The sequence below is a fragment of the Ursus americanus genome, chromosome 13 (genome assembly GCF_024610735.1).
Source record: "Ursus americanus isolate L20-20 chromosome 13, mUrsAme1.1.p, whole genome shotgun sequence".
In the NCBI taxonomy this organism is placed as follows: Eukaryota; Metazoa; Chordata; class Mammalia; order Carnivora; family Ursidae; genus Ursus; species Ursus americanus.
The window spans coordinates 46,759,027-46,779,330 of NC_142139.1; the positions used below are offsets into that span (position 1 = coordinate 46,759,027).

The 20,304-nt window shown below is 35.2% G+C and overlaps 1 protein-coding gene across 21 annotated transcripts in view; it reads left to right on the forward strand.

Annotated features, from left to right (window-relative positions):
• The window catches only part of RAPGEF2 (Rap guanine nucleotide exchange factor 2), a 231,494-nt gene that overhangs the window by 138,692 nt on the left and 72,498 nt on the right, over nucleotides 1-20,304 (forward strand). For 3 of the 21 annotated variants that reach the window (XM_045798723.2, XM_045798724.2, XM_045798727.2), the window contains exon 1: nucleotides 9,045-9,934. The exons of 17 other annotated variants lie outside the window; for them this stretch is intronic. In XM_045798723.2, the coding sequence (XP_045654679.1) occupies nucleotides 9,875-9,934 (60 nt within the window). In that variant the 5' untranslated portion in view covers nucleotides 9,045-9,874. Of the gene's footprint in view, nucleotides 1-8,947; nucleotides 9,017-9,044; nucleotides 9,935-20,304 lie in introns of those variants that run through there. One more of the 21 variants, XM_087866559.1, reaches the window with a different exon arrangement.

Genomic DNA, 20,304 nt, shown 5'->3' on the forward strand with positions numbered 1-20,304 from the left:
ACTTACATTCCCGTTTGTGATCAATAGCCCCCTTTTTATTCAATAAAAATGGAGAGATAATTAATAATTCATGTGCTCATGTAAATATATTAATCATAAGGGAATATGTTACATGCTAAATTAGTACTAAAGGTAATAATTGCTATTGAATTGGAATGTTGCTTTGTGAAATAATGCAGTAGGGAGCGCACACTGAGTACCAGAGTAAAAGGACTTCACCTCTATAACTGAGTATTTCAAGATGAAGTCTGGTATTTTCTTAAAATAGGTTCCAGGAAATGGCTAACTGAACATAATAATAAAAAATAAAAATAAAATTAAGACAACTACTGAATCACACACAAAAAAATCGGTTCTAGGAAATGAAATAAGCTTTGTTAAATTAGCTATTAAAGTCTATTCATTTTTTGAATAAATGCATTGGAAAAGTCCCGTTCTTGATGTTGGAATTTCTCACTGACTTACAGGCTACTTTATTTTCTTTTTCTACGTGTGTCCCATCTCATGTTATCTTTTAATCTTTCTCTTCTAACATGCATCATGTAAATATTTGGCATATTTATTATGGATAGGTTACTATGTTAATTTTCCAGTTATCAATCAAAGATATCACAAACAGTATGTTGTCAGGAACTTTTTTTTATTAAAGAAATAGCCTATAATAGTCACCAAAAAACTGCTAGAACTGATAAATGAATTCAACTCAAAGGTTACAAAATCGATCTACAGAAATTTGTTGCATTTCTATACACCAATAATGAAGCAGCAGAAAGAGAAGTTAAGGAACCAATCGCATTTACAGTTGCAGCAAAGTAATAGGATACCTAGGAATAAACCTAACCAAGGGGGTGGAAAACTTATACTCTGAAAACTGTGAAACACTGATGAGAGAAATTCAGCATGACCCAAAGAAATGGAAAGATATTCCACGCTCGTGGATTGGAAGAACAAATACTGTTAAAACGTCTATACTACCCAAAGCAATCTGCACACTCAGTGCAGTACCTGTCAAAATACCAAAAGCATTTTTCACAGAACTAAAACAAACAATCCTAAAATTTGTATGGACCCACAAAAGACCCTGAATAGCCAAAGCAATCAGGAAAAAGCCAAGCTGGAGGCATCAACATTCTTGACTTCAGGTTATCTTACAAAACTGTGGTAATCAAAACAGTATAGTACTGGCACAAAAAGGAACACATAGGTCAATGGAACAGAACAGAAAAGCCAGAAATACACCCACAATCATATGGTCAGTTAATATTTGACAAAGCAGGAGAGAATGTCCAGTGGGAAAAAGACAGTTTCTTCAACAAATGGTACTGGAAAACTGGACAGTAACATGCAAAAGAAAGAAACTGAGCCACTTGCTTACACCATATATAAAAATGAATTCAAAAGAGTGAAAGACCTAAATGTGAGACCTGAAACCATCAAAATCCTAGAAGATAACACAGTAACTTCTCTGACATCAGAGACTTTTTTCTAGATAGGTCCTCTGAGGCAAGGAAAACAAAAGCAAAAATAAACTGTTAGGACTATATCAAAATAAAAAGCTTCTGCACAGCAAAGGACTCAATCAACAAAACTAAAAGGCAACCTACAGAATGAGAGAAGATATGTGCCAAGTGACATATCTAAAAAAGGTTAGTGTCCAAAATATATAAAGAACTTATAAAACTCAACATCTAAAAAAATGAATAATCCCACTAAAAAATGGGTGGAAGACATGAACAGACATTTTTCCAAAGAAAACATACCTATGGCAACAAGCCCATGAAAAGATGTTCAACATCACTAATCATCAGGGAGATGCAAATCAACACTGCAATGAGATATCACCTTACACCTGTCAAGAATGTCTAAAATCAACAACACAAAAAGCAACAGGTGTTAACAAGGATGTGGAGAAAGGGGAACCCTCATGCACTATTGGTGACAATGCAAACTGGTACAGCCACTCTGGAAAATAGTATGGAGGTTCCTCAGAAAGTTAAAAATAGAACTACTTTGTGATCCAGCAATTGCACTACTGGGTATTTACCCAAAGAATACAAAAACACCAATTCAGAGGGATACATACATCCCTATGTTTATAACAGCATCATTTACAATAGCCAAGATACAAAGCAGCCCAAGTGTCCATCAATTGATGGATGTATAAAGAAGTAGTGTGTATATATACACATAATATATACAATGAAATATTATTCAGCCATCAACGAATAAAATCTTGCCATTTGCAGTGACATGGATGGAGTTAGTATAATGCTAAGCGAAATAAGTCAGAGAAAGACAAATGCCATATGATTTCACTCATATGTGGAATTTAAAAATAAAACAAATAAGAATAGGGAAAAAGAGAGAGAGAGAGAGAGAGAAACCAAGAAACAGACTCTTAACTATAGAGAACAAACTGATGGTACTAGAGGGGATGTGGGTTGAGGGGGTGGGCGAAATAGGTGATGGGGATTTAGGAGTGTACTTGTCATAATGGGCACCAGGTGATTAAAATAAAAACGTGAAAAAGAGAAAAAAGAACTCGAGAAGAAAAAAGAAAGAGCCTAAAGGTTTCTTTCAAACCTGTCTTTGAAGTATACCTGGGTGAAAGTTTTAGACTCTCAGTTAGGTCTTCCTGATACTAAGTGTTAATGGAAGCAACAGGTTCCCGATATTTGTGAAACCTGTATTTAAATTCAACTCAGATACTTGTTCAACAGTTATTACATGTCAGGCATTGTGTTGGTATCTTTCATGTATTTCGTAAATTATTTTTAATAATGAACCCAAAGTACCATTTTTATTTGGTGAAAGTAGAAAAACAATAACATTGTCTATGAAAGCTTAGGAGGATATGCATGGAAGATGTGTCTGAGGTATACCCAGGGATGGATAGAATAGATTATGTGAAATGTAGGATTGAGTTATGGTATAAAGGGTCTTTAGATAATCAACTTTTTCTTTGAAATCATAGTACTAATGGGTGGTATATATTGGGTTTAGGAAGAGAAGAAAAACTTCTGACCATACCTCCTACAATTTTGTGTTGGCTTAGTGCTTAATTTGTTTGGCATATCTATAGAGAAAACAGCATTTTAAAATGTCATTTCTTTGGTGAACAATAAAATATTAGAAATGAGATTTGTAAAATTTCTTGTTTCTAGATATCAGTAAATTCTTCTACCCTCTCCCACAGAATCTCTCCAAAACTCCATAGTTTTATCTCTCAGGTAGGGAGAAAAGGGAGGAAATCGATATATCCTGGATAAGTGAAGTAAGTGATATTAGAGACCTGGAGTTCTAATTTGTATTCTTCCAAGCTACCAAACCTGTAATTTTATACACTTTATTTTTCTATGAAAGATGAATAAATTATTTTATTGCTTTCCTAGAGTTATGACCAAGCTTAATTAAAATATTTGTAAAGCACATTATAATCTATGGATAAACCAAATAGGTATTATAAATAAATATTATCAATAAATAAATAATAATCCTAAATGTGGTTAATAATTACTGAGAAGAACAGTCCATTTTTTTTCAGTTTCATAGTAATTAAAAAACAAACACAATAGGTGGAAAAATATGAATGAATACAGTGGCATTAAATTTAGCATGGAAAGGCCTTACATTAAGTAGTCTCCTGAACTGTGAATATAATCTCTGTCTTTTGGATCATTATTACTGATAATTTGGAAGTCATTAGATGTTCTTGACATAGGACAAAAGGTTGTTAGTTGGTCCTTTTTCTCGCTGGATCTATTTAATGCTGTTTGCTAAATCTAGATGGTTAAGGAATGGAGCAAATAAAACTCAAATTAAGGCTACTTCAAGGTGAGTGTCAGTTCTTGTTTGTATAAAATCTGTAATATGGGATTCTCTTAAATCTTCAGTTTATATTTTATTTCTCAAGCAGTGTTTGGCATATTATAGCCTGGCATAATTGTGTTTCAATGTACAAGGTAGTAGGGATAGTAGAATTTCAGTATTACAGTCATGAGTTTTAAGATATGTAGGTTGTAGGCACGGAGCCAGATTGTGAGAGAAATCACACCAAGTCTCAGCACAGAAAAGCGACGGTGCCTGAGGATGTGTGATTTTCTGACATCACCCATCAGGTTTTCCCATTTAGTTTCCTTCTTGAGAGAAGTGACACATTTTCCCAGAGAGAGGCAGGCAATGGCAAACCTTCACATGTAAGGTCAGCCACTATCAGCGTGGGGGTAATTTGACTTAAACTTGGAGGAGAGTTTTTGTCACATGGACCTGTGGGACATGGGCTAGATGGATGGAAGTTGTAGAACTTGATTATTTAGTTCTCGGGTTGCCATTAACTTTGTGTGTGTTTGTGTGTGTATGTGGTAAACTATTCATATTTAAATGTATCATTTTTACCATTTTAAGTGTATATTGGTATTAAGTACATTCCCATTGTTACACAACCATTGCCACCACCCATCCCCAGAATTTTTTCATCCTCGCAATTTGAAACTCCATGCTTATTACACAATAACTCCTTCTTACCCCTTCCCACAGCTCCTGGCAACCACCATTCTCCTTTTGGTCTATGAATTTAACTACTAGTCTAGGTACTTCCTATAAATGGAATCCTACAGTATTTGTCTTTTTGTGGCTGGATTGTTTCACTTAACATAGTGTCTTTCAGGTATATTCTTGTAACTTGTAAGAATTTTATTTCTTTTAAAGACTGAGTAATATCCCATTGTAGTATATACTACAGTTTGTTTATACATTCATTTATAGATGGACACTTGACTTGGATTGCTTCTACCTTTTGATACCATGTACTTTTTAAAAAAATATTTTTAGAGCAGTTTAGATTTATAACAAAATTGCAAGAAAGGTACAGAGATTTCTCATACATCTCCTGCCCCCACACATGCATATCCTCCCTCATTATCAACATCACTCAGCGGAATGGTCCATTGTTAAACTCAGTATGAACCTACACTGACACATCATATTTACCCGAAGTCCATAGCTTACCTTACAGTTCACTCTTGATGTTGTACGTTCGGTGGGTTTGGACAAATGTGTAAAGACATGTATCCATCATCATAATATCATACCGAGTATTTTCTTTGTTCTGAAAACCTTCTGTGTTCTACCTATTCATCACCCCTGGCAACCACTGATCTTTTTATTGCTCCCATAGTTCTGCCTTTTCCAGAATGTCATAGAGTTGGAATCATACAGTATTCAGCCTTTTCAGATTGGCTTCCTTCACTTAGTAATATGCTAAGTTTCCTCCATGTTTTTACATGGATTGATAGCTCATTTCTTTTTAGTGCTGAATAATACTCCATTGTCTTGATGTACTACCATTTATTTATCCGTTCACCTACTGAAATTCATCTTAGTTGCTTCCAAGTTTTGGCAATTTTGAATAAAGCTGTTTTAAACATCTGTATGTAGTTTTTTGTGTAGACATAAGTTTTTATTTTTTTTAAAGATGTTATTTATGTGAGAGAGAGAGCAGAGCAAGTGAGAGAGAGAGAGAGAGCGCACAAGCTGGGGGGAGGAGCAGAGGGAGAGGAGAAGGAGACTTCCCATTGAGCAGGGAGCCTGATGTAGGGCTCAGTCCCAGGACTCTGGGATCATGACCTGAGCCGAAGGCATATGCTTGCTTAAACTAATGAGCCACCCAGGCGCCCTGACATAAGTCTTTAACTCCTTTGAGTAAATATCAGGGAGTGTGATTGCTGGATCACATGATAAATATGTTTATTTTCATAAGAAACCACCACACTGTCTTCCAAAGTGGCTGTACCATTTTGCCTTCCTACAGGCAATGAGTGAAGTTCCCATTGCTCCGCATCCTCACCAGCATTTGGTGTTGTTAGTGTCTTGAATTTTGATTATTCTAATGGGTTATGTGGTGGTATCTCACTCTTGTTTTAATTTGCATTTCCCTGATGACATATGATGTGGAGCATCTTTTCGTATGCTTATTTTCTATTTGTATATCTTCTTTGGTGAGGTGTCCTTTAAGGTCTTTGGCCCATTCATCAAGTTTTGTCTTACTCTTGAGTTTTTTTTTTTTTTTTAAAGATTTTATTTATTTATTCGACAGTGTTAGAGACAGCCAGCGAGAGAGGGAACACAAGCAGGGGGAGTGGGAGAGGAAGAAGCAGGCTCCTAGCGGAGGAGCCTGATGTGGGGCTCGATCCCATAACGCCGGGATCACGCCCTGAGCCGAAGGCAGACGCTTAACTGCTGTGCCACCCAGGCGCCCCTTACTTTTGAGTTTTAAGAGTTCTTTGTATATTTTGGATAAGAGTTCTTTATCAGATGTGTCTTTTGCAAGTATTTATTCCTGATCTGTGATTTGTCTTCTAATTTTCTTAATATTGTTTTTTTACAGAGCAGAAGTTCATTTTAATGAATTCTAGCTTAACAATTAATGTCTTTCATGGATTGTGTTTTGGTGTTTTATCTAAAAAGGTATCACCATACCCAGGGTTATTTAGGTTTTCTCCTGTTGTTTTGTAGGAGTTTTATAATTTTACATTTTACATTTAGGTGTGTGATAATTTTGAGTTAATTTTTGTGAAGGGTATAAAGTCTGTGTCAAGATTTATTTATTTATTGCATGTGAATGTCCAGTTGTTCCAGTGCCATTTGTGGGAGAGACTATCTTTGCTGTATTATATTGCCCTTGCTCCTTTGTCAAAGATCAGTGCCATTTACTTTTAAATCATTCATTTATTTATGGTAGAAAAGCATTTGCGATTTTGATAAGAGCTAGTTTACAAGATCAAACATGGTTTTGCTGATGTCCATTCCTGATCACTGAAGATTTTATTCATTCAGAGAAGGTGAGAGCCTATGATATGTACCATGCTAGCGGCTGCAAGTACAGTGGCATACACAAACATGATGGCAGCCGTCATGGGGATTAAGTGCAGCAGGGGAAGTGGATACTAACTATTTAAATAATCCCATGATTAAATGTAAAATTAGAACTGTAATAAGCATTAGAGGGAAGTGATACACAATATCATGATAACTTTGAGGGCATTTCACCAGTAGTTTTTAGGGGTGGAGTAAGAATCAATCAGGAAAGGGAGGATCGTGAAGGAATGTTCTAGGTGGAGGAAACAATGTGTAGAAAGGCCTTTTTGCTCATTTAAGGGAACAAGAGCAGCCCAGGTGACGTGGAGGGCATGAGTGTGGCATAACTCTTAAAAACATACAAATCTTGCAGACTGTAATAGGAATTTTAGTTTGTATGCTGAGAGCAATAGGAAGCCATTGGTGTGTTTTAATTGAAAAAAGGGCTCAGTAGATTAGGTTGAAATGACCAGATTTTAGTTTTTAAAAGATCTCAGGAGGAGTATGTTAAACGGATAGGGTGGGTGAGGTTAAAATTGAATCCAGATAGTTCGATAAAGAGACTTTTGCAATTTTTACGGCAAAAAGTAATAAGTGGGATGATAGCAGCAGAAATGAAGAGAAATTTAAGTTTGAGAAAAGGTAGAGAATTTAATTAATGGGATATTGTGTTGGGTTGGGCATGGAGAAAGGCGTTAAGGATAACTCATAGATGTATAAATTATACAACAGGACCATGATGGTCCTTTATTGAAGAAGTGCTTGGGATGAGGAAATGGTGGAAGCCAAAACAGGTAATTCTTGAGAAATTTGGTTGTAAACTGGGTTAGTGTGAAGACATTAGACTGTAAACCATGGGAAAATGTAGGATCTAATGAAGGTTTTTGTTCTTTGTTTTGTTTTTGAGACGTGAGAGACCTGAACATATTTAAAAGCCAGTGCAGAGACCTGCGAGTTGTAGGGGGAGAGGTTGAATATATGTGGGAAAGAAAGGATAATGGATAATATAATATATGGAAGGGGTATACTGGGGATGGGCGGGAGAGAAGGATCCAAAATAGTCATGGGCAGGGAGAAAGATCCAAAATAGTCATGTGGAGGGAATGGTTGCCTTTAGATAATGAGAGGGGAAAAGAAAAAAGAATAGCATGGGTGCAGTTTTAAGTAGACAAGAAACACAAATTAGCAAGCACTGACAATTCCAAAGTCAATTATTAAAGTTGCTAGATTTTCCGTATCTATTTTCTATCATGTATGGCATTTATAGACAGATTTGACTATGAGAAATTGACCAGTACTTCAGAGTTAAAATGTCCTTATTCTTTGTCAGCTATAATGCTGTCTCTCAAATACCCTTCTAACCCAGATGAAATTAAGAGTTTTATGGTAGAATAACATATCCTCATTAAATTTAAACTCTCTACCTCTAAAGTTTGAATTTTTTTTTTTAAATCGTGAGTGTGTTTATTTTGATATTATTTGCAATGTGCTCTGTGTGTGTGTGTGCATGGGTGTTTGTGAAAATCACATCTTCTAAATTTATATAAAGCTTGTTAAATGTGCATTTTATAAATTTTTGATAGATACTTGCTTCCTGTAGGACAGTAATGTTTGAGGGTGGGGAAGAGGTCATATCCATTCTCTTATCTTCAGATTGGTGAAAAATCATATTTTAGTTCAAAGCTGTTCAAGTAAGTCCTTGCTCCGTTTTCCCACCCTGTCTTCAGTGATATTATTTGGAGTCAGCAATCAATGGATTCCATCCCTCTGAGACTTGCTTAACCTACAGCCGCTGATATAATACAGGCAAGAGCTTGTTACTTTATCTGAATCGTCCATCGCTACCTTAATGAGTGAAATGGTTAAGTAGAGGAGGGGGCGAGTCTTAAGGAATGTGTGTACCATTTGAGCTGAATATTTCAGTGTATGTAGAGAGAGGGAGGGTGAGAGAGAAATCCACTTACATCACTAGAACTGCATTGAGTGTGAGCCTTGCAGGTTAAGAGACAGACTACAGTGTCTTGCTTTCTGCAGGAAGCAGCAATGCCGTTTGTTTCCTAAGAGGAATTTTTTATTTAGAAAAGGAAGCTTTCTCTCTACCCAGGAAATGGCTTTCCTTGTGCGTTGCTATGCCAACTGCCTGCAGCCATGGTCCTCCAAAGTAAGCACAATAATGTAATTATATTGGTGTATTGCATTCAGACTCATGATTCTCGAGATTGTGTGTGTGCATGTGCTGTGTTTCTGTTAGTGACTCTCTTGCTAGCAGTCATGCTTGTGTTGAGTGTGAGGGACAGACATCATTAAATTAAATGTCCATCAGTGTCATGCTGCTAAGATTAATTGTGCAAACTTGGTTAGTGGAGTGGGACAGAGATCACTGGTCACCACTCTGTCAGCATCATTAGCAGCTAGGGAGGAGGTCCCGATTCACATGCTCTGCCCTGATTTTTTCTTTCTTTCTTTTCCTTTTTTCTTTTTTTCTTGGTTGGAGGGGTCCGTATGTGTGATTGCAAATGAAACAAGAGTATTAACAATGCTTGGCTGAATGCTAGAGACTGGTTCTTATACCACCCTGACTAATATAATTCTGTATTAAGCCTTTTTTGAGGGGAGTCTGTGTGCAGTCAGCCATTTTAGCTTTTTTTTTTTCTTCTTCTTGTTCTTCTTTTCTTTTGCCTCTTGTTCTTCAATCTCAGAAATGATCTTGTTCTCTTGGAAGACTGAGAGCTGTATAAGGTTTCCTCAGTCTTGTCATAGCCTAAGATGGTTAGAGTTTCAGTGTTATAAAAATGGAGACGAACACCGTTGTTCGGATTCCTTTTCTGGTCTACAAGTGTGAGGGGTTTTTTAAGCTTACCAGTAGTGACACTTTAAGCTGCAGCTTGGTTTCCTCCTCCCTCTTTTTTTTTTTTCCTTTTTCTTTTTTCTTTTAATTTAATGCTGTAGAGGGTGACTTGCCATCCATGAGAGATTGGTACATGATGTGTAAATTCAGTTCAGCATATGTTTCTTCATTATGAAACCACTAGCAATCCCAGCTAACCATGGAGTTATGGGCCAGCAGGAGAAACATTCAGTAAGTATCGCCAATGCTGCTTGTGCTTCAACAGCACGTCATAGAGAATTGCTTTAAAACGGGAATTATTGCTGCTTCTGTTCAGGGAAAACAGATTTTTTAGAGGGTGTAATAGGCTGCTTGGAGGAGGGAGGGTAAGTTACGACTGGCTTGTGCTTCCAATTTTGTTGTAATTTTTTAAAAATTTTAAACAAGACCAACAATTCATTTAAGGCAAAATATTGGACAATTTTTATTGTCAGAAATTAGAACTTGACAATTCAGCTTTAACTTAATACTCAAATAGTTTTTTAAAAATGTTTTTTGTAGTTGAATTTAATGAGAGATCATGAAAAGGGTTATTGGGAACAGGCGTCTGTGGTAAGGAATTCACATGTAGGTTTGAGGGAGGAAGGGAGAGCTCTAGGTATTGATTTGGTAATAAAACGTTTGGTCAGTGGGACTCATCTGACTTCTTAACATGCATTAATAGGTGATAAAAACAGAGAATAATTTTTTTTAATGCCACAAGTATTGCTTCTTTATAATTGATCCCATGAGTCAGCTATGCATTTGTCATGCTGAAATCCCACAGGCAGCTACTGCTGTTTGTGGGAAACACTTTTCTATGGTTAACACCAAGTCTGAGCCTCCTGTTTCAGGAATGGGAGTTCTCACAGTGCTACTTTTATGTCACCATGTTGGAAGTTTTCTGCCATCACATTAATTCATATTTTTATGTCTATATATTTTTTAAATTCCCCAAATGAAAATGTATAAATTTAGGCGGCTTGTATAGTAGTCTAAGTATTTTCGAATTGCCTATTTTTACACCCTTGCATATAGCAAGTATTCTATTAGGGTATAGGAATTATCTTTTATGTATCCTAAAAAGGATAAGATGTTAAACTGCGAAAATGGAGCTAGATCGCTAAGGCTTTGAAAATTTATAGAGAGGAGGCCATGAATTTTAGAATATTTAGATGCTTAGGTCTATGGGTATAGTTTAGTTTTGTTCACCCTTATCAACAAAATTATAAATTAAATCAGAGAGATTTTCGTAGATGAAGTGACTCTTAAGGCACTATCTCACTTTTACAGGGAACCACAGGATGTTCTTTGGGCAATATCTGAGGTGGAAACATGTTATGATGCTGTGCTTAGAGCCCAGCCCCTTCGTAATGAGATCCTGATGGTACCTCACTAATTAAATCTCTTCGGGTCAGATCCAGGAAAAGACCGGCCTTATACTTAATTTCACTAATAGGAAAGGTTGTTATAGAAAAGTTCTACTGTAGTTTGATTTTCTTAACAGGGCCTTTGAAATTAAGCTCCTCTGTAGCCATGGTTTCTCCAGGTAAAAGTGAGAATATTACTTAAGACTACTTGAGGAACCTTAGAAGGAAAGTTTAAACAACAGGTTCCTTTTCTACCTTTTTCATATAACTTTTCTCCAAATGGAAGGAGGGGGTATTTTATTAATAATATAATTTCAGTGAACAGAGAAAATTGTTAAAATTATTTACGGGTGGTGGCGGGGGTGGGGGGAGTGTTACTAGATTTGTGACAACAAGAGCAGATGGGACAGATAACACCAAATAGTGCGTAAGCTCCAGCACCTAGTATACTATTCTGTAAGGATGTTTGTTTCCTGACAAGTGCTTTATGTATATATTTTACTGAAATTTAAGGTAACACTATGGCAGAAGTAACTGCAGCCATAAAATAGCCTTGAATCAAGCAATTCTAAAAAAACATGAGAGTGGTATTTCCCATGATAATTTACAAGTTGGACTACTAGAATTGGCCATCGTAGAGCAATGTGTGCGGCCGAGCTGGTAGCCTACGGTGTCAAGATCTTGCTCTGTACTTGTTGATGGGTTTTTTTGTTATCTAGACTTTGCTGTGTAATGAGTAGACCTTTAAGATTTTAATGATTTACAAGGAGTTGAATAGGAGAATAATTACTCTGGCTCTCACATAACAGGTGACTCAGTAAACTGTTGAGCAAAAATGAGTAAGAATGCCCCTCTTTTGACCTATGAGGCTTCATGAGAATAGTGTGAGAGCTAATTTTAAATGAGTAAAATTTAGTAAATTCACAAATACTTCCGTTTCTGCTTCTACAAAAGGTTGCGGCTTTTTAAGTGCCTTCACTTCTTTGACAATAGAAGACAGAAACTAAAAAGCAAAAATATTAAATTGGGCGCTCTTAAAAGAGCTGTGATTGGACACCAGTAGTAAACTCACTAATTCTGCTTTGTCAGGATTTTTCAGATCTTCTGGGCTTTTATTCTTTATTTCTGGCTAACTCAGCGCATATCTCAGTTGCTGGCACATAGTAGGTGCACAATAAATACTGTTTAATTTTTCATTTAATTGTATTTTTGGATTAATGAAGTCTTATTTAACCCTCTAAACTAGTAAATTTCATATATTTTATTACATCTCCTCCGCATCCCAGTTCTAGATAGTCAGTTGGTAACTGTGAGATGAATACCTGTGTGTCACCAAAAATGTACCCGGCACAGGGCTATATCCTTATAGTCTGGTGCTTTCAGTTAGTCTTCAGAGGGATCTTCTGGTTTTGTGAATTTTGAAAATAAAATACATTTTAGAAATGTATGATAAAACTGCACTTTCCAAAAGACTACTGTTGAGGACTAGTTGTATGGACTGTGAATAGATATTTCATGAAAAAAGTTTTATGAGCCCGGTAAGTTGGGGAAAGCCTTAGGATGGCATTAGAGGTGTCATTACTCTCTTTACCAACTGTTTTTTAACTTGCCTCTCCCCTTTTTGCCTGCCTCAGGTTATCTACTGGGAAGGATGTTCCTTGAGCATTCTTTTAAAAATTCTGCACTATAGGATGAGTTTGAGTCTTTGCAGAGTTTTAAATTAATTACTTAAAATGAAACAACTCAATACTATGAAACCAATAATCCCTTTTCCAGTTGTGCATTTTTCCTAGAAATTACTGGTATAGGTAGTGGGCTTTACTTACAGTAGATGAAACCTCAGGCATGATTGAATAATTTTAAAAAGTGTTGTACATAAGAAAACACTTTACTTAAATGTGTGGAATAAATCACAATAGCTGTCATTTACTGAGCACTTATTTTATGACAAGCACTGTATATTATCTGACTTAATTATTACAACAACCCTCTAAAGAAAGATGTATCATTGCCTTTTTAGAGATAATGAAACAGGCTGAGCAGGATAAAAATAAATTTTTCCAAAGTCTAGTAAGTGGTGGAGCTGTCATTGGAAGCCAGGTTTGTCTGGTTTCATAGCCCTGCTTTAACCACAAACCTATACTACTTCTCCTTATGTAGCCAAATTTAGAGTACATTAGGTGTGTAGACTGCCTAATTTTGAGAGCTGGTATTAATCAGTGGAATACATAACTTGAAAAAGATGCTTACTTTCCTCCTGCTACTCTTCTTTCTGGTGTTTGTGACATTCTAAGCGCTGTTAATATAAAAAAGCAACAATATCTTGATCAAAATTATTGTATAAAACTTTCATAAAGTAGTTTTATAAAGGTACTTATTGCCACTTGCAATTTTGATGTTCTCTTTAGACTTGAGTTGGGGTGATCAGGAATAGATGCCATTTAGCTCAGCTCCTTCCTCTTTCTGCTTTTCTGTGTTTGGCCTTATCATACACATACCTTTTTACTTTTGCTGTTCAACTCTTTAAACATAACCTTCACACCTCACCTTCCACTGTTCCCTTTGTAACTTGTGACAGCCTGACCTTGGCTACTTGTGCTCCATTGGAAGCACTGAGTCTTGCTGTTTCTTCTACCCTGTTTGTGCTTTAATGAAGTCTGCATTTATCATGGAACCCAACTTGAATTTGTGATCACCTCTCTGAGGTCCATACTGCTCATGGCTCGTTTGTAGCCATAAATATAAATTTCATTATTTCATTAGCCTTAACCAAGAAGGATATGATGTAGCTTAACCATATGTCTGAATCTCTGTTGGTCACTAAGGCCCTCTATAATCTACTTTCTCTTCCTTGTCAACATATTTTTCCCCCAGTTGTGATTTTTTTATTTAGGACAAGATGATCTGATTACAGACCCTTCAGATTCATTTTCTTTTCCTATTTCTCAGCATGCAATACTCTTTGCTTGACTTTCACTTGCTCCTTGTCTCTTCATATTCGTCTCTGCTTTTTCTGAATAATGATTTAGTGGCACCTAATATGTAATGCTTAATTTTATTTATTCTTATAACCAGTGCTTGTAAATTGATTTATTTATAGTTAGATGAGAGATCGTATCTTGAATGAATTCTTGCTTTCTTTGTACCATGTATTAAGGATGTAGTTGTACTGTTTAAAGTGCAGTACAGAGAAGGAAGAATAATAGGAAGGAAGTATAGAATGGAAGAATAACATGTGAGGGTCCAAGGCAGAAAGATGTAGAAGCATATGAGGAATCAGAAGGTTAGGAAAATCAATGAAATCGTCACTGTTGGAATGGATTATATTAGAGAGTAGGTCAATACAGGTGATGGGGAGGAAGATATTAGGATACCTGACAAATAATGACTATAATTTGAAGATCCAGGAAAGGACTGTGATCTCCTCTTCATCTCCACCTCCCAAAGCACCCCCTCTTTCTTTAACTAAAATAGATTTAAGAAAACTCAATTTTTGGGGCGCCTGGGTGGTACAGCAGTTGAGCGTCTGCCTTCAGCTCAGGGCGTGATCCTGGAGTTATGGGATCGAGCCCCACATCAGGCTCCTCTGCTGTGAGCCTGCTTCTTCCTCTCCCACTTCCCCTGCTTGTGTTCCCTCTCTCGCTGGCTGTCTCTATCTCTGTCGAATAAATAAATAAAATCTTTAAAAAAAAGAAAAAGAAAACTCAATTTTTAAGAAATTGCTTTTTTTCCTACCATCACAATTTGACCTTGTCTGTAAACACTGAGTGGAGTATCTCTTTAATATAATTTGATTGATACATTTTCCTTAGCAATGTAGAAAATAGCACTAAAATTAATTATAGATGTTAGGTTATGCGTCTTTTGGGTTAAGACTCCACCTTTTCTTTATCTGATCTTTTTTCTTTTCATCTATTATGACAGATATATTTCCTGAGATGAAATAAACTCATCTCTTGGGGAGGTTTTTCACTGTGCTAGCTAGCAAAGAAGCTTGAGAGGAAGCAATATCCTATTGTTTTATTCAAGGACAAGGTCATCTTGCCTTGGATTTGGGCCAAGAAACCCTAGCAACAAATAATAGATCTTTTTACCCTGTTAGAAGTGAAGAAATCTATTTTAGAAACTTGCAGTGTATTACATGCACTACTTATATGTGTGAGATTGAAAAAAGCTCTGTCTCATTGTGGAATATATTAAAGAAAAATCCTTACTTTTAGTCAAGAGAAGAACCATACTTCCCATCCTTGCTTTTAAATATTGTTTAATAATTTAATAATGGTCCATTTAAAAATAGACTATATAAAAATTAAATCAATTAAGATTAGTGAAAAGAGAATGATCAACTTTAAAAAAAAGAAATGTTTAAAATGCATCATTAGAAGCTCAATTATTTCTTTTCCTTTAACTGTTTAACCATAGTAAGATCACTAGTCATAGTTTTTCGTTCTCATTTAAAATATATTTTATATGCCCTGTAAATTTGGTCATGTAGCTATAAATATCCCTGAAATATAACCTGAAATTTCTTCAGTTGATTTCCTTGATTTTAGGTCTGACAACACTCTTAAATATTTTATTCAGGTAATCTGTTTAAGAATCCCTCCAGAGTAATTGTGCGGTTTTCTTCATTTTCCTATTTAATAATAGTCATGTAAAATTATTTTTATGTAATTTAAATCCTTAATGAAGTATGTTTTAGTGCTTTATGTACTTAGTAAAAAGAAAAAGAATACTTAGTACCATCACATCTTTGGCAGTCTTTTGTAAATTTTGAAAAACTTCGCCTATTTAGATCTAATGACCATTTTATCATTATCCACATATTTTATTTGAATTATGGTTTGGTTATGAGCTTTTTTAAAAAAAGATATTTTAAGAACAAAAGAACATGAGTGTCTGGATGTATATATACACCTGTGTGTGTGCATGCGTGCTTTAAAGGAAAGTTTGTAAATGTGTCCTTCAGGTCCCTGTTAATTTCCTTGTTCTAAGATCTTTCCCTCTCTCTGACTTTATTTTTCTTCAACATTAAGAAATGAAATTTATTTTTGGAGACCTGACATATGCTTGTGATTATTTCCATTTACATTGTTAAAACGCCAGTGCTATTAGTACTGACATAGGAGTTACACAGGACTGGTTAAATATTGGGCCCTTTTTTGGGAACACAGATAAGAACCATGTACAAAAGCATATAAGAGAACATAGATATACATTTATACTCCAAAGCACATAGAGAAGTGATACAACAGAATATGCTCACAAAAGCATTGTGCATCATACAGGTAGTCCTCTTAAGCTCTTGGTCCCTGCCCTTGCCCTTTCTGTTAGTAGAGAAATGCCCTTGCCACCTAGGACTAGTCAGATGTCAACCTCTGTCATTTCTTCTTATTCATTGAACCTGTAGCACAGGCTTTTTATGTTAGTTAAGTTGTATTCTCTCTCTCTCTCATATATATTTAGTGTGTGTATATGATATATAATGATTGATCTTAATTGTTCAGTCTATTATATGTGTCATATCTGCATAACTTACCAGTCAACCCCTTATCTATGTTTCTTTTGTATGTCAAGTCACTATATAAATATTCCCCATGCCCTTCGAATCTCTTCATTCCGTATCAGTACACCAGATTACACTGCATGTTCATTATAAGGGCTGTTCTCAGAGATGTATTAGTTATGGAGTAACCTTACATTTATTGATTGATAAAGTGATAGTCTGAAAACACCTTTCAGACTAAAGTACATATTCTTTTTTTGTGAACTCTAGAGAAATACCTTATTGGTTTATATATTGACTTGGATTGATTATTAAATGAAATACCCCCATATGTATACATATATATTATATATGTAATACATATATAATGAATGTATTTCATGCCTATGTATGTGCTTGTGTAAAATAATTAAAAATAATTAACTCATAATCTCATTTCTAATTTAGGTATATAGAAAAAGCTAGAATTTAACATTCTGCATGGTTTTTTTTAATTGGTAAAGTTAATTTTAATTAGAGAACTTAAAAATACAGATTATGGTGGGAGCACCTTATAATGAATTATTTCCAGTAGGTCAAATTTTCACTAAGTGCTGGTATACAACTTCATGCCTTTCATAATAAACGAAGACAAACATGGCTGTAAAAAAAAAAGCTATAGAATTGTAATCTCGATTGCCTCTGTTCTCCTAGAGAAATAGGATGGGTTCAGTGAGACATTTCTACTCTCTGAACTATTTTGAATAAATGAAAGCACTTTTTTTTTCTCCGTAATCAGGAAAAATTTGGAGTTAAATGGGAATATTGTGACGTAGTTTTTCCAGGTTTTATGGAACTGAGAAGTGCATAGCACTTTTACTATTAGTGAAGAAGAAGATTGCTTGGAGTTATCAATAAGGATTTAGAAGGATTCACTGGGCTTGTAGTGGCTGGGCAAGGGGGGGACCAGGAGAGGTTGGCAGAAGTTGAGTGATGAGTACAATTTACAACCTAGGTTTCTAGTGATTGAGATGTGAAGGCTGAAATTAACTTTTTCTTTATGGCTAATTAATCTCATACTTACTTGTTTTCTTAAAAATACATTTTTCTTCATATTAAGTGGCAATTAAAAATAGGCATTTTATGTTATATTTGTATTATATTAATGTATAAAGTTTCCTATTTCTTGTTTGAATTAATTCCATTTGTGAAAACAATCAAATGTCAAAATTATGCTACTTTAGAGATAACATTTATCTAAATATAAAAATAATTTAAAATTATTTTAGAAGAGCTACCCCCTGAATAGGTAAACTAATTTTTGGTGCTTGTTTGCTTTGTGTTATGGTTATTCAAGTGGCAGTTTAACCTGCAGCTTGTCTGCCTTATTAGTTTTGTGCATAATTTGTAATTTAAAAAATACTTAACTTATATGTTCATTGAAGAGAAAACAGGTGAAGACAAGGACAGAAAAAGAATCACAGTTTTACTAGTCAGATAAAACCATTGGTAACATTTTAATATATAGCTTCTTATTACAGATATGTTCATATTACACCATAGTATAAAATTTGGTAATAGCATTTTTTCTAGATTTTCCTACCCCCAAAATATATGTAGAAAATATATTTAAGGACAACTGATTTAAGAGACACCTGTAACTAGTATGAAGCTTCTATCCTCAGCTGCTTTGTCTACTTTATAGTTTCAAAGTTTGCCATATATTCTATATTGATATAGAATATATATGTTATATATAATATTTTACATTTTGTTATTTACTTAAGAGCTTCTTAAGTTAGTGTTAGAATTCCATCCCAAATATAGAAGAGAAAAAATGCAATGTGATCTTAATAAAGCTTACTCTATTCATATCATTGTGCTTTTCTTGAAGTTTATGAAAAATCTTAAGATATTGGAAGTCAGTATTAAAATGTCAAAAGGAAAAGAAGTGAGCTTTCAAATGGCTTAGCTAAAGAAAATTTATGAACACCTGTGAGGGCATTCCTGTCCTCTTTCCTTTCCACTGTGTATCATGTCTTTTATAGCTGAAACTTTTTTTGTATTCCTTTTAGTTGGGCTTTTTCCCAGATTTCTTTACCTTTCATTATCCTTTTTGCTTATTGTCCCCTTGAAAAAATTAACAACTTTGTATAAATAAGATATAAAGCCTGGTGTTGAAGAACAAACATCACAAAAGTTGACCGTAGTGATATTAAATGAAAACTTACTTTTGCTCTAGAAAAAGAGATATGGATAACTTAAATGTCTCTCAGTGTTTTCTTAGAGCAAGACCACTTAAGCTCTCTCTTTGAGTAGAAGAGAATATAGATTGTAGTTCTCAAATAATAGAAGTGTTTTCAGTGTTAGCTGAATAAAATGTCAAAATAAGAAAACATTGAATGTTTTCTTGTGGATTTTATCCAGATTTCCATAAAAGAGATTTAAAAATATGGTTTGAAAATTTTGCTTCTGGTTGCATATATTGAAATGCTTGGGTGAGCAGTATTGACAAAAAATACATAGGCGTGCACAAGCAGGAATGTTACATATAATTTGAGTAGTCTACAAAGAAGGAAATAGGATTTGAGCTGTGCCACAAATAAGGGCAAGAGATAAGCAAGATGTGAAGAAAAAAGGAAATGGGAGGAATGTTTGCAAGGCAAACAGAATGAGCGAAAGCACTGAATAAAAAGTGTTCATGAACAGTCAAGCAACAGTAAGTATAGATGAGCTTAGCTGAGAGGGAGGGGCAGTGGGAGGTGCACACGTTGATGAGAGAAGGCTCCGATTGTAGAGCCCTCTCAGTGGCAGGTCAAAGAATTTTGGCCCAATGCTGTGGATTCAGGTAGTAATTAGAAAGCCACTAATGTTAGAATATAGTGAAAAGTGTGGTGTGGCCAGGGTACCACCTGGGATTGTAATGTTCATGAGTTAAGTTTCTGAAGTATGGGCTTTGTTTTAGGTCTTTCTTGAGGGTAGCTAGTAGTCAAACCATTTCTATTGATCTGGACATAGTTGACTAATCATTTCTCCTAATTATATTAGGTGAGCAGCAGGTGGGATGGATCAAGAATTCCCTAAGCTTATTTTCTTTAAAAATTTGTGTGTAATTTAATGAAAATGTAATTTTTCGTCAAATCTAAGACACCATTGATTGATTCACCTTGCTTTAAATAACCCAGTATTTTCTTTTCATTGATTTTAAGATGGATCCCAGTTTCAAAGATGTTAAAATAAAAAAGAAATTGTATATCTTAGAATCAGTGAAATATATCAGTATACTACTTAGTATAATTTTGTTTCATAACATTTGTATGTTACAATAATAGTGTACATATAGTTGTGGAACTAGATATACAAAATCACTGGTCTCGGGAAAATGTATTCTGTATTGGGTCTTGGTTATTTGTGAATAAGACCTCGCTTCTGTCTCAGAGTTGCTCACAGAAGAGCAGCAGGAGAGACACCTACTGACATGTACATTAGTGTTATGTATGGGGCCTAATGGAGGAATATACAGGGGGGCAGCTGGAGCCCACCAGGGGGATAGGAGTGGATGTAAGGAATAAAGGCATTTCAGGCAGACAGATTTTGGAGGTTTTAAGCAGCACATCAGAGTCATCTGATAGAAGAACTAGAAGCCCAAGATGAAATGAGGTTGAAGATGCCCTGCTCCCATATTGGTTTCTATACTGTAATCTTGTAATTGACGTGAAGCTGTCTTT